Below are 14,476 nucleotides of genomic sequence, written 5' to 3' on the forward strand. Positions count from 1 at the left end.
GGGGCAGTCTCCTCCATTCCCCAGGGAGGGTTACTGTGGCAACGACCACTATATTTCACATATCATGAAGATCCAGAGGTGCAGCATGTGAAGAACACAGGCCAAATGCAGCCATAGGGCCAGTGGTGTTAATTCCATACCAGCCCATGGAGTTTGCTCCTACTTATCCCAGATGTGACCTCAGCCCCATAGTTCCCAGGGTGCATTTCAGTGTTTATACCTGAGCCTTATTGTAGAATGCTGTGGGATGCTGCTTGGCTGCCCCCTGAGATAATTACTTGATGAGTCTTTGCCCAAACTAACCTCCTTTTGACGTTTCTGTCCTCCCTCCTGTTTCTCCTTTTCTTTACTCTCCCTTTCCCCCCTTACTCTTGAATCTCTATTCTTCTCTGTTTCAGCAAAACGATATCAGTCAAAATAATTGATGATGAGGAGTATGAGAAAAACAAGACCTTCTACCTTGAGATTGGGGAGCCCCGTCTGGTGGAGATGAGTGAGAAGAAAGGTGGGGGATCTGCTCTGAGGCTGAGCCCAGCCTGCGTGCACATGTCCTGATCACTCATGGATGCCTGGCACTTTCCAATACATGCAATCTAAAACATGCCTTCCTCTATCTATGTCAAAGAGCAGGAGTCAAGTCACCAGGGCCTGGAGCTGACAACCTTTATGTTTGCACTTTGGACTCCAATTTCGGTTTTCCATACTTAAATTCAGACATTATGGGTCTGATTATGAGCTGGCGTAGATCAGCATAGCTCCATTTACTTCAATGGAGCGATGATGGCTTACACCAGTCAAGGATCTGGCCCTTCATAAGTTGCTGGGGTGCTGCTGTTACTTAAAAGCAAAACCAGTCCACCTCCTTTTACGGTTCAGATACTTGGCACAGAGCTATGAATAGAATCCAGATGCAGATTGGCTGCAAGCAAAGCAAACAAACCCTCTGGTGTTTGGATTTCCTTTTCCATGTAACGCTTATGTGGTGCATGAACCATAGCTCCCCACAATGTAAACCTATCTACTTCATTTCAGAGTTACGTTTGTGGAGTGGCTCCTCTTTCAGAATGAAACAGCCTAGGTGCAGCGATGGACTTTCTGCTCTTTTACATAAGTAACTGAGGCAGATGTGCTCCTCCCTTCGTATCATCTCAGTAACCATCTCGCCTGGTTGAACTTAAAGCATGAGTGTGTGACGCCAACCATTTGTTTTGCCTTTGTCTTGTGTTCCTACAGGAAATTCATTACCCTTAAAATACTTGACCGTGAGGAGTATGAGAAAGAGTGCAGTTTCTACCTTGTGCTTGAGGAACCAATATGGCTACGAAGAGGAATGAAAGGTGTGAGAGTAAATCCAGACAAACTCTCAAGAAATTGTAGTCTGCTCTCTCTGTCTCCCTACTCTCACACTTGCTCTCTCCTCGCACTTGGCTTCCAAATATTTTGCCATATCTCCTCTCAAGCTTAGCAACTTTACCTTTTTTATTGTTTGGCGGGTGTAACTCTGGTCCCAGTGACTAGCTCCCACTGAAGCAGGGTTGGCATTAAATACAAACTGACTTTTTTTGTCAAGTTTCATCTGTGAACTGCTCCCACTTGTGAGGCAGTAAATGAAAACAATTCTGTGAATAAATCACTAGGAGTTCATATTCTCTCCATGCTGTCTAGGGAGGGACAAGCTCACACACACTGCAGAGGTGCTGTCAACCAGAAGTTTATGGCAGCATCTAGCCCCCACAAAGTGATCACAAACACTAGAGAAGGTCTGAGATTCCAGCACATGCAATGTGGGAAGACAGAGTGTGAATCCTAAACTGTCAATTGCTATTGCAACAGTATCAGAAACAAAGACATTTCAGTTGTGTATTCAAAATTTACACCACTGAAATGTCATATACAAATATTCTTTTAATCTAGGAGAAAACAGTCTCTTTTTTAATTAAAAAAGGCAACTGCATCATTTTTAGCAGGAGATAAAGTAGACCCTCTGTTTAAATAAAAATCACATTCATAACTCAACATTTTTAGCTTTTTACACTGGTAATGAGCATTCAATGAGATCTGAAGGTAGTTCAAAATCAGGTAATTCCAGTAGGACGTCTGTAGTCAGGATTTCACCCAGTGAATCTGGAAGTAAATAGGTAAAATGCACTGAAAGTACAGTGACCTCGACATCCCACTGAATCCTCATAAGGGTGATGAAATCAGTTTCCATCACACAAAATAAAAACATTTCTCTAAAGCACGTGCAAACAGATTCATAGATGATTCTTTAATCTAGCAGAAAAACACCTAACAAGCTCCTATGTCTTGGAGCTGAAGCTAGAGAAAATGAGACTAGAAATAAAATTCACATTTTTAACTCTGAGAGTACTTAACTATTTATCTAAGGATGTGGTGGATGGAGTCACTTGGCATCTTTAAATCAAGGCTGGGTGTCTTTCCAGAAGAGATTTTATAGCTCAAAGAGAAGGCAGAAAGCATTGGGCAAGGTTCTCTCGCCCATGCTGTACAGGAGGTCAGACTAGATGATCATAATGATCCCATCTAACCTTCAGATCTCTGAATCTAAGACTTAGGTACATTGTTATCTGCTTTGCTGAATGGGGACCTTAGCAAGCTGGTGTTTGAGGAAGCTCCATAGGAATTTACAGGGGGCAGCTGGAATAGTGGTGTTAGCTCCCCTGTGCCCTCTGTGTGGGGTGTTGGAGACTAGGGATAACATAAATGTAGATCTCATAGCCCTTGCCACACCCCATCCAGCCTTGGCACTCATTAGTGACCATTCCATGCAGGGCCGGTGCTACCGTTAAGGCGAACTAGGCGATTGCCCAGGGTGCCAAGATTTGGGGGCGCCAAAAAGCGGTGCTCCCAATTTTTTTTTTTACAGCGTTCCTCCCCGAGCGCGCAGTCGCTGCTTCACTTCTCCCACCTCCCAGGCTTGCAGCGCCAATCAGCTGTTTGGCACTGCAAGCCTGGGAGAGGAGGAGAATTAGAACGGGGGCGGCGTGCTCAGAGAGGAGGCGGAGCAGAGGTGAACTGGGGTGGGGAGATGCTGCACGGCTCCCTGGGTGGGGAGCTGCCGCGGGGCTGGATGGGGGGGCGCAAGGTGGAAGTTTTGCCTAGGGCGTGAAACTTCCTTGCACCGGCCCTGCTTCCATGCTAGCCTGTTAGGTCCCACCATGAAGTCTGCCTCTACATCACACGGGGCCTGCTGAGTCCTTACATCCAGCACATCCACCCTGTGCCCCGCTCCCAAGCACTGTGCAGGACATCAGTGGTGCAGAGGGCATTGCTTGGGCTCCCCACACCTTGTGGCATTTCACCTCAAAGAAATAAATAGGCTTCCCTTCTTATAGACTAAATCCACTCATTTGCTGACTACCCCCTGATCCAGCAAAGCATGTAAACATGGCCCCGATTCAGGAAAGTATCCCTGTTCAAGGCAGCACTTAAGCATGTGCTTAAAGCTAAGTGTGTCCTTAAATGCTCTCCTGGATAGAGATGGGCTTCAGCACAAGTGTGGGTCAGGGCCATGTGTGTCACATGTGAGTAGTCCCAGTTAAGTCAAGGGGGCTACTCACATGCTTAGTTTCATATATGCTTAAGTGCTTTGCAAATGTTGGCGCATTTAGACTGAAACACAATACTATTTATTTTAGTTCCTTTTCCTGCAGTAGGCAAAAAAAATACCCCTTGTTACAGAAAAACAAATGAATAGGAAATGTCTATTCACTGGTAGCTGTCTGCTTTTAAAAAAATAATTAAGCTAGTGAATATAAAAGAAAGAGAATAATCCGGATTAGTTTAATAAATTACACAGACAAGAAATTCAGTTCAGTCCGATTCATCTTTACTCAAGTAAATGCATGATTTTATCAGGCTCAAACAATTCTGCCTTTAGAAAAACTAACTTTTGTTCACTCAGTAAGTTGTTCAGTGGCTCTAAATCCAGGCCTTTCTAACAGCTGGGTACATTTCTAATCCTGATCAAAGGCGCATTTTTCTCAGAGTGCATTCATAGGAGAACTAGGGGGAAAGGGACAGGTGCAATTTTGTGCTCAGTGAGTGCATTCATCAGGCAGTCTTAGAGCACAGGGACCAGCCAGACACCTCTGCCCCGTACTAGGTTGATGCTGTCTTGCAACATTTCCTAGTTGGTTAGTTGCATTGGCACTGCCATGCATAAGAAGGCAGCCAGAGCCAGCGTGCTTGGAGCTGAATCCACCATACACTAGCCAGAGCTCAGGAGTGATTCAGCCAGGCCTCAAGCACTACAGCACACCTAGGAGGAGGGAGTCTGCCAGCTCTGCGTCTGCCAAGCAGTATTCCCCAGCCAATTTATGCCAGTTGCGCATAGAGGGACCAGTGAATTGCCCCATGGTGCTTGTGGAGTACTGGGGAGAGCCCAGCTGTTGCTCACCAGCAGCCTTTAGACAAGGTGCAACTTGCTATTCCTCCAGCCTCCCCACATGCTCGGGATTCCCAGGAGAAGGTGAACTATGGCCATACTCCAGCTCCACCCAGAGACAAGGCCTTGTAACATTTGGTGCTGCTGGGCATGAGAGCAGCACCAGACACCCACACCTTCCAAGATACTGGGCAAGCAATAGCTGCATCCTTCTGGCTGCCTCCTGCATGGGAGCACTGGGCTCCCTGCTCCCTCTCTGGCCTAGCATGCTGAGAGGAGAGAAGCTGCCATGACCTAGAACTAGATGGATTCCTCAGAGGGGCTGCATTTATCCCAAGAGAGAACATTGCACACGGACCTTTTTCCCCCTCCCCTGCAGTCCTTGACAGATGGATGCCCTATGTGATTATTAGCTCACGGAAAATTCCACTAAAACTGACACACTAACGCAATGCAATAGAATCCCAGTGAGTGGGATTTGCATCACTAGCAGTGCTAGGGACATCTACTATTGTTTTCATAACACCAAAATAAAATCAACCATTGACACCGAAAGCTATCCATTGACTTCATTCGGCGCTTCATGGGCGCAGTGTTGTCCACTCTCATGGTTTTATCATGAGTCTTGGATTATTTGGAGGGTTTTTAAAGCTCTCACTGCTAGAGTCCTGTGATGACATGAGACTCCCAGCTTTCGGTTTATAAAAAGAAAGTTTCTAGCTCTCATGGCTTCAGGGGAAATCTTGAAAATATGAAGCCAATGCTCCATAAAGTTTTAGTAGTCAGAAGGTAAATAAAAAGAGCCAAAAATGTATTAGTCTTTTTAAAATCTCATGATTTTTAAACCAGTTTTTGAGGACCAACTTATGATTTTTGAACTCTTGGGGCTGCTAATACTGTGAGCTCAGCTTCTGAAATCAGGCCTAGGTGTGCTAAAAATTAAAATACCTAAAACCAGCAGCTACTTTTGAAAATATTGGCCTGATCCTCTCTGCTTCAGTTTCCCTCCCTTTGAAAAGGGTTAATACTTCCTGATCTTACTACCTTTCCAGGGTATTGCTAGAAGTAATTAGTTAGAGTGTTCAGTTCTTCAGAGATCCAGAGTTCTATCTGAATACTAAATGATAGTTATTTTTTATCAGGGCTTAAACTGTCATTTTGCTAAATGACAGGATAAATACTGTATTATGTTTGGTGAGTCAAGCCCTAGCACAAACTGTACGTCTTTCATTCTACGTTCCCTGTAGAAATCAGCCCATCATGTAATTATTATTTTCCATTTAGACTATTAGAGGAAGTAAAAGAATCCAGCAAACAGCCCTTACATCCATATTTTGGGACATATTATTTCCTCTATCTGTGGCAGTATTGCCATTGATGTTGTTGGGCGCTCCATGAATACCTGGCCCAAAGGGGGGAAATGAATTTTATCTTTTATACCATATTACTATATGTGACATTGTTTTGTTTTTTTTAAATTCAGAGCCCACACTCATGAAATGTTTCTGTTCCATTATTTTCAATGCTCTTTTCTGGGTACCAATGGTATCCTGAAACTTTAGAGGTTTTCATTGTCTGGGCCTGGGAGCTGGAGTCTTTCTGTGGATGTTCCTTTTAATTTCATTATTCATTTACTTTTCTTCTTCTGTGTTTGTCTCTCTGTCTGTCTCCTTCACAGCTCTGTTGTTGAATGAGCTTGGTAAGCACTGCATTTCCTGTATTTCTTTTCCATTTTCCCAGTGTGTCCATATATTGGTGGAAGATGATGATTTTGTTTGACTTTTCTTTTTGCTCACAAGAATCTCTTTTAAGGTTGTTAATACCATTTTACTAAGTCCAGGTAATTGAGATCATGTTCTTCTTTGAGTATATGCTCCAAAAATTGTTAGCTGAGACATGTGTTAAAGGAGGGACAGTGGCTAAAATCATAATGGAAAGTGACATTAATTACAATGACAAGAGATGCTAAGGGGGTTAGGAACAGCATTTCACTGGGATTTGGGTAGCTAGCTCCTTTGGAAATCCCAGACAACGAGCACATTTAGGGTCAGAGTCTGTCACCCTTACGTGCAGTGAGTAGCTCCACAAGTAATCCCAATGGGGTTTTTAGGGCATTAGACACTACTGAATGGGAGCAACGGTATCAGACTCTGGCCACTAGTGGATACATTCAATACAACTGACTCCTTGGGTTTGCTACTATCCTTCGGGTTGATTTCACTGGACGCTATGCACTAATTTGTAGTAAAAAGATGTGGAAAGCACTAAGAGTCTCAGAAATGTACAACAGAACTGAGTTGTGCAAACTAATTCATATCCTGTTACGTAGGCATAAGAAACAGAATGTTTGTAGTACCTGGCAATGCTTTGGCCAGAATACTTAGGGCTTATTGTAGTGAAATTGCCCACAGGAGCTATTCCACAATCACTCCCCCTGTGCACACTCTTACTCAAGAATCAGTGTGTGCGTACGGGGAGCTATTCCAGAATAGCTATAGCATTTTAAACTCCCTTCCTTATAACTTTGCAGTGTAGACATACCCTAACTACATATATTCAGAAAACTCTGCATGCTGTTTTGAGGGAGGTATGGCATGCTGCCTTCTTAGAGCACACTGCAAAACCAGCCTCCAAATTTGGCATACAAACTATCCCAAGCAGGATACACAAACACACAAGATGAGGGTGTGGCGGGGAATCCCAGCAAAGCTAAAGCATTCTGCAGGCTACCTTGGAAAATTAAAGCCTGGGCCTTATCCAAGGTTGATTGGAATCAATGGAAAGACTCTCACTCATTTCTGTGAGAGTAACTCGATATGAGCAGAACTTTGCCCCGGCTCTGGGTAAATGAGGAATGTTTCTAGGGATGTCTGAGCACTCGGGCTTGGTGGAAATGGAGGTGGAAGGGGCTTTCCTCTTCCCCAGCATTGTATCCATCCCTCTTGAATAGCCCTCCATGTAGTCCTAAAGCTACCCAACTGCAGAATGGATTTGGTGCATCATGTCCTCTCACGCCCACCCTACTGCTGCTTTTATTGCTGAAAATGTTCTCACGCCAGAAATAAAGACACATGGGGTGAGGCCCTAGGGAAGAGTAACTTGCTCTTAATGAGAGGATACCGCATCATTTTGAGTTCTGTGCATCCCTCCCTCTGGTCTGTCTCCCACAGTGAGCCCTGCACTCAGGCCAGGCTGGGTTGAGAGGAGGGACAGTAGCTGTAGGGTTTTTTATCTTTTCCACTGTGTGATTCTAGCCACTGTCGCCTCCTAGAAATGCCCTCTCTCTCATGCCTGGTTGGCAGGGAAGGAAGAGATTTGCACAGCTCAGCTTTGTAGTGAATCTTTAAAGTTCTCTGCACTTCCCAAACTGAAGTTAGATTGGCCGCTGCTGGGGTAGAACCTGCTAGAGGGGACCTAGGAGGCGTGTCCCGCCCCAGCCCCAAACCACACCCCAAGGGGGTCCTCCATGGGTGGATAGGAGGGCTAGCTATCTCCACAACACCAGCCCTGCCTCCAGTCTGCACCCCACAGAAGGTTCTCCCCTAGTCCAGGATCTGTGCTGCACATGGGGGGAGACTGGGTAGTACAAGGGAGGGGCCAGGGAAAACCACATTCCCAACTACCCCTTGACTCCATGAAGATGTAGCTGGAGCTGTCCTGTCTCTTCAGTGGAGCCCTCCAGGACTAATTTGGCTGCTATGAACAGTGGGGAGTTCCAGGGGACTGAGCAGCTACTGAGGAGGCAAAGGGCCTCTGTAGGATTGGCGCTGGCCTCCTTCAGACTCCATGGGATCCACAGTGTCAGGGGGCGGGGGCGAGGCTGGTCCCTGGGCCTACTGAGCAGGGGGCAAACCCCCTACCCCCGAGTGATGGTGGGGGAGCAGCTGGCTGCAGCTGTCCCCATGATTCTGGGGTAGCTGGGGTGGAAAAGAGATTGTTCCAGGAGGTGCTATCTTAAGCCATGTGGGGTGAGGGGAAGCTAGCATGCATCCATCCCATAGGCCTGCTGTCTCCTGGCCCCCTCAGCCCAGTCTCCCCCACCCACCCATTCAGAGCTCCACATTCAGAGTGGAGCGCACTGCACAAGGCCCAGCAGAATGGGTTAGGGGAGACCATGGCCTCCATGCAGACCCGAGGCAGGGGACAATCCCTGCTAGAAATGGGAGACAGGTGTTGTAGTGAGCTGCTCCTCTGCAGCTCACACCGTGGAGGGAGAGTGTGGGCCACTGCTGCGGGGGGAGGCTGCTGCGAGATGAATGTCACTGTGATAATGCAAAAATAGATGCTAATCTGCTTTCTCTTTCTCTCTCTCTTTTTTTGTTTTGTGGTTCGTTTAGGTGGCTTCACAATAACAGGTATGGATTTCTGATTCCCTCCTTGCCCCATGCCACTGTTCCTCTTTGTGTTGTTAACTGCCAGGTGCTCATTCTGCTCTTTTCTCTTTATTTCCTGTTTGTTTTTTTTTAATGGAGGGAAACTTCTGAATGGTAAGAAAGCGCTGTTCAGTTTCCTTGCCACCTACTCCGAGCCACTAGTGTTAGCACGGCACCGTCTAACAGCGAGTGATGTGTCCTTGTCACCAGCTTAACCTCACGTGTGTTTCACAGTAATCCCCGTCCTTTAGCTGTAGTGATTACAGCACGTACCAGGGAGACTCTGCCTCAGCGCAGAACTCACAGCCCTCGGGGAGGGAGGCCAAATGGGGTGAAATGGACCCCCTAGCTTAGCCACACAGCCCCTGGGAACTCTGGCACTCTGCGCCAGGCCGGCATGCTCCTGCACAGGGACCTGTGGAGACCAGCCTCTGGCTGCTGTACCCAGATCCTGCCGCAGGGGGATTTTCTCCTAGGGCCTGTCTGCTCTGGAGCTGGAAGGGGAGGTTTCCCACTCAGGGAGACCTGCGCGCTGGCTAGCAGTGTAGCTGTGGCGGTGGGAGGGGCTAGCTGTCCAAGGATGCACCTAGGCTTTCAGAGAGGCTTGTGCCTGGGGACACTGTAGCACATGTGCCCTCCAGGGCTATGCTGCTATTTTTAGCTCGGTAGCTCGATCAGAGCTAGCCTGTGTGGAGACGACGCTGGGAGTTACTCTTTGCAGCTCCAGTATTGACAACTCCCCAGTCTGCTAAACAGCTTTCCTCAATCCGCGTGCAGTCTGACCCATGCTTTTCACAGCCATCGGGGGAGGGGGAGGCGAGCCTAAGGCATGGACCAAAATGTGTGGCCTGCTGGTACCTTCTCCTCAAGGGGATGTCAGCCACTTCCATGGCAGGACTGGCCCCCATGCCGTGTGTCCGCAGCCCTGCCCCACGGTGGGGATCCCTCCTGAGACGCCAGAGGCTGCAGTTCTTGTGGCACCGTCATGCTGCCAGGGAAGAGGGGAATGTAGAGGCAGTAGGGAGGCCTTCCACTCGGGTTTCCCTGGCCTCTCGCTGATCCCTGGTGTCCATGTGAATCCTGGAGCACTCCTACATAGTTTGGGAATCAGCCCTGCAAATCCCATATGTCCCTTACAGATCAGGGAGTAGCTAGGCCTCCCTGCCCCATGGGTTTTCCCTACAGGAGGGGGTAGCTGGAGCCAGCATTGTTGTTCCTAAGTGCAGGCAGTGTGCATGGTGCTGCACAAGACACCAGTACACCATTGCCTGCCAGGAGAGGTATGGCCAAACTCCAGAGATGGTGATTTGATCCCTGTTCCCAGGTGCGGGGTGACATGTAACTGCATTTCTCTGACAGCAAGAACAGTTGGGGGGGTCTGCTTCCCTATTATCAGATGGAGATCAGTGAGAAACAGAGAATCAATCATTTTCTGTAATTCCCTGTGTCAGTCTGTCGGCAATCAGTGCTGCAGATACAGCTGATTGTGAAATAAAGCTACTTGGCTGCATGCTGCCAAGAAACACTTCGCTGTTTAAAATGCCACTCTGCAAGGACGCCTGAGAAATCAGTCCTCCCCATCTGGTGTTCTGGATCTTGGCACCCTCCTCAGGGAGCAGGCGAGGCAGGAATGGTTCCTCATGGATCATTGCTGGGGTTTGAACGGCAGAGTCCAGCTGCTGTGGTACGGCTGGGGAGCAGCAGGCTATGTGCTGTTAGTTGTACAGACTCGATGTGTGATCGTTAGGTCATCAGAAATGCCAGCCGTATATGAAAGCATGTTCAGATGAGTTCCTGCAAACCAAGTTACATGAATTAGGGAACCATCTCTGCACTAAAGATACTCCTCCAACATCCTGCCAGCGCCTGGACTAGGACTAGGGACTTCATGCCACCTTTGCACATCCCTATGTTCTGGGCTGTCCAGACCTCAGCTTAAATTACAACAGCCCCACATCTGCTCTAATTTACCCTTGGCTGCAACAACACCATAGAGCCATGATATCATCTGAGAGTAGCTGGAGTACCATAGCACTTCAGCCATGTTCTCTTCCCCAGCAGCTCTGTGCTAGGGCCTGGGAGAAAAGACCAGTTACGGCAGCTCTGTGCCCTCCAGGGAAGACCCTATGCCCAGCATGGAGATTTGCTGCCTTCACAGACCATTTGTGCTGCCAGAGAGGCTTCAAGGGGCAGTGGAGAATTGGGCTCAGTAGGCATGAGAATAGCAACAAATAATTAGACAAGCATGCCGGTGTATTCACAGGGTTGTATGAGAGCCATGCATGTGGTACCAAATCTCTGCACTTGTCCAACAGGGGAGCAGACACACATGCCTCCTTGGTTAATGTACACCTTGCAAGTGCTGCTCGGCTGTTGGCTCTTCTTCTCCAATGCAGAGCTATCAGTCTCCCCCTTAGTACTAACAGAGTGCGGCAATGACTGTGACTCTGCATGAGGAGGGGTTCAGAGGGCCAAGCTCAAACAATGGGAAACTATTTTTAGCTAACAAGGTACTTCACATACCTCTGATCTCCCTGATCGCTTGTCTGAAAAGCACACGCAGAATCAGACTCTGAGGAGCCAGCCCCAAATTGGGACAGTTAAAAAAAATTAAATAACGCCACATACAATTTTCAACATTTTTCCAGTGTAACTGAGATTGAACTTGGCCAGCTGTGCTGGAAATAGATGTCCATAGCTTGCCACCATGGCTATGAGGGTAAACTCTTGGATCACTTCTCTCTGGCTCTGCTTTTTCCCATCAGTCCAGGAGAGCAGACAAGAGGGTCTGCAATGGGGATTTAAAAACAATAACCTTGTGTGAAATAGAAAGAGTGTTCACTAACATCACTGTGTCACTGTGATCCATCCACTCATCTTCTGCCCATCACTTTGTTAGGCAAACCTGTCTTCAGGAAGGTCCATGCTAGAGAACATCCAATTCCTTCTACTGTAATCAGCATTCAAGGTATTCATTTTGACTTGGTTGTCTAGGACCACAATTTAATTAACATGAAGCTAATAGCTTTTGGGTGTTCATGTACTGACACTAGTCATTTGTTTTAATGCGCTTCTCTTTTATACTATGTTCAGGGAATCCAGAGTTTCAAGTACCAAGATCTGCAATAAGCTCTGTGCCAGTGGAATTCTGTGCTTGGGTGGAGTTGGCCTAAGTTACTTCAGCATCTTCATTTGACTTCTTGGGGAGACTGAGTAGGGATCACAGATTGATAAATGTTCAGGCACAAGGGACCCCTAGATCATCTAGTCCAGGGGTGCACAAACTTTTTGGGCCGAGGGACACATCTGGGTGGGGAAATTGTATGCAGGGCCGGGGCAGGGGGTTGGGATGTGGGAGGGGGTGCAGTGTGCAGGAAGGGGCTCAGGGAAGGGGGTTGGGGTTGTCCTGGGATCTCACCCCCACTTTGAGCTTGTGGGTTCAAAGATGGGGACCCGCAGATATTCTGCCACCACCCTAACCCTTAGGGTAGGGTTCCTTCTCGCTGCCACCACTCGATTATTTCGGTGAATCGAGACACCCCTCTGTCCCCCCCTGTCTCCCTTCAAAGACACTCCCTGGGAACACAGATCCACTCACAGAGGAGGAACCTTCCCCCTCCCTTCTCTTCCCTCTCTCCAGCCTGCTCCGGAGAGAGAGATACCTTGATTCCAACTCCTTGAATCTCTACACACAGGGAAGCAGCCCACTTCCCCCCTCCCTCTCCTCCTTCCAGAGACTTTCCCGGGGAAGCACAGATCCAAGCACAGAGGGAGGAAGATTCCTTTCCTTCCCTCTCCCTTCCCTGCTTTCTCTGCTTGGAGACAACCCTTGTCTCCACAGAGTGGCGCCTAGCTTCCTTTCCCTGAATCCACAGGTAAGGAACTTAACCAAGTCCTGAACTTTAAAGAGTTTATTAAAAGAATAAAAAAAGAAGAGAAAAAATACACGATCTCTATGAATCCAAGATGGACATTCATAGGGTCTAATCTTATTAATCCCTGGAGAAATTTCTCCCTTTTCCTCAGTACAAACAATACAGGCAAAATTACGAATAATCAATACAAACACACAGAATTGCAGACACAGGATTCTTATATGAAATTACCCTGTACTTCTAATACTCACTAGCTTGAATAGAAGAAATTAGTTCAGAAAGATGAGCAGACTTGGTTAAGCGTCTGAGCTGGTGTAGTTCCAGACGGCTAAGAACACAGAACAAAGAACACAGAGACCCAAGTTCCCGCTCTCTGGGATTTTCAAATTCTCTTCCCTGATTGGTCCTTTGGTCAGGTGTTTCACCAGGTCTGGGTTAACCCTTTACAGGTAGAACTTAACCCTTAACTAACTACTTATGACAGGGGTGCAGGAGGGGTGCGAGGTGCAGGCAGGGGGCTTAGGGCAGGGAGTTGGGGGGAGGGGTGCAGGAGAGATTTGGGCTCTGGGGTGGCAGTGGCGCGCATGGGGGCCAGGGCAGGCTCCCTGCATGCCTGCCCTGTCCCCAGCCCCACGCCGCTCCAGGAAGCACTGCAGCCCCTGTGGGAGTGGGGGCGGAGGGCTCCGCGTGCGCTGCCCTTGCTGCACCTCCAGGTACCTCCCCCAAAGCTCCCATTGGCCGCAGTTCCCTGTTCCCAGCCAATGGGAGCCCTCTGCCCCCCCTCCCGGGGGCCACAGGGAAGTGGTGCCAGCCGCTTCTGAGAGCGGCGGGGGGCCTGTGACACCGTGGGGGGCAGTCCCACGGGCCATATCCAAAGCCCTGAGAGGCCGGATCTGGCCCGCGGGCCATAGTTTGCACACCTCTGATCTAGTCTGACCTCCTGTATACCACAAGTCAAAGAATTCCATCAGTTACTCCTGCATCGAGCCCAATGACTTAGGATTGACTAAAGCAGGCCTTCTGGAAAGGCATCCACCCTTGATTTGAAGACTTCAAGAGATGGTGAATCCATCTCTTCACTTAGTGCTTTGTTCCAGTGGTTAGTCACCCTCACTGTAAAAACTTTAGGCCTTATTTCTAATTTGAATTTGTCTGGCTTCAACTTACAGGCATTGGTTCTTCTGCCAATTCTCCAAGCAATGTTTGGCTGAAGCAAGTGATAGATTCTTTCACCTTTCACTCCAGGCTAACAATGTTATCTGCCTGGGAACTTCTTTAGCTTTTTAAAATGCTGAATAATAGTTTAGCAACAGGAATCCACGTAGACCTTGCCCAGACAGCTTCTGTATCCATGTGCTGTGTCCTTCCTCACCTGTCTCATATTGGATCCCTTCTCTGCGTGTAACTTGCTCTCCTTCCAGAACAGACCCTCTTGCAATCCATGTCATTTCCCAGCAGCAGTAGCTGTCAGGACAGGCATCATTTGCAAAGTTCCCATGGAGACATGCATGCCTTGTAAAGGGTGCATCGTACAGATGGGTGTATCTAATGCATATATCCTGCTGAGGTGGGTATCAGTCAAACTCATGTGTGTCTTTATATACACTTAAAAAGATAATGGGCGAATGCTTCTGCTCTGCCTTGCACCTTATGTCGATATTTACGTTAGGGTAAAGTGGAGGGGATGGGATAGCTCTGTGGTTTGAGCATTGCCCTGCTAAACTTAGGGCTGTGAGTTCAATCCTTGAGGGGGCCACTTAGGGATCTGGGGCAAAAATCAGTACTTGGTCCTGCTAGTGAAGGCAGGGGGCTGGACTCAA

General features: G+C 48.0%; 1 protein-coding gene across 6 annotated transcripts in view; it reads left to right on the plus strand.

Moving 5' to 3' along the window:
* The window catches only part of SLC8A1 (solute carrier family 8 member A1), a 313,517-nt gene that overhangs the window by 262,185 nt on the left and 36,856 nt on the right, over positions 1-14,476 (plus strand). For 3 of the 6 annotated variants that reach the window (XM_045009040.1, XM_045009039.1, XM_045009042.1), the window contains exons 3-5: positions 1,234-1,337; positions 8,746-8,763; positions 11,681-11,749. In XM_045009040.1, the coding sequence (XP_044864975.1) occupies positions 1,234-1,337; positions 8,746-8,763; positions 11,681-11,749 (191 nt within the window). Of the gene's footprint in view, positions 1-398; positions 506-1,233; positions 1,338-6,086; positions 6,108-8,745; positions 8,764-8,880; positions 8,896-11,680; positions 11,750-14,476 lie in introns of those variants that run through there. The other 3 variants (XM_045009044.1, XM_045009043.1, XM_045009041.1) reach the window with 3 other exon arrangements.

Source organism: Mauremys mutica, chromosome 3 (genome assembly GCF_020497125.1).
Source record: "Mauremys mutica isolate MM-2020 ecotype Southern chromosome 3, ASM2049712v1, whole genome shotgun sequence".
In the NCBI taxonomy this organism is placed as follows: Eukaryota; Metazoa; Chordata; order Testudines; family Geoemydidae; genus Mauremys; species Mauremys mutica.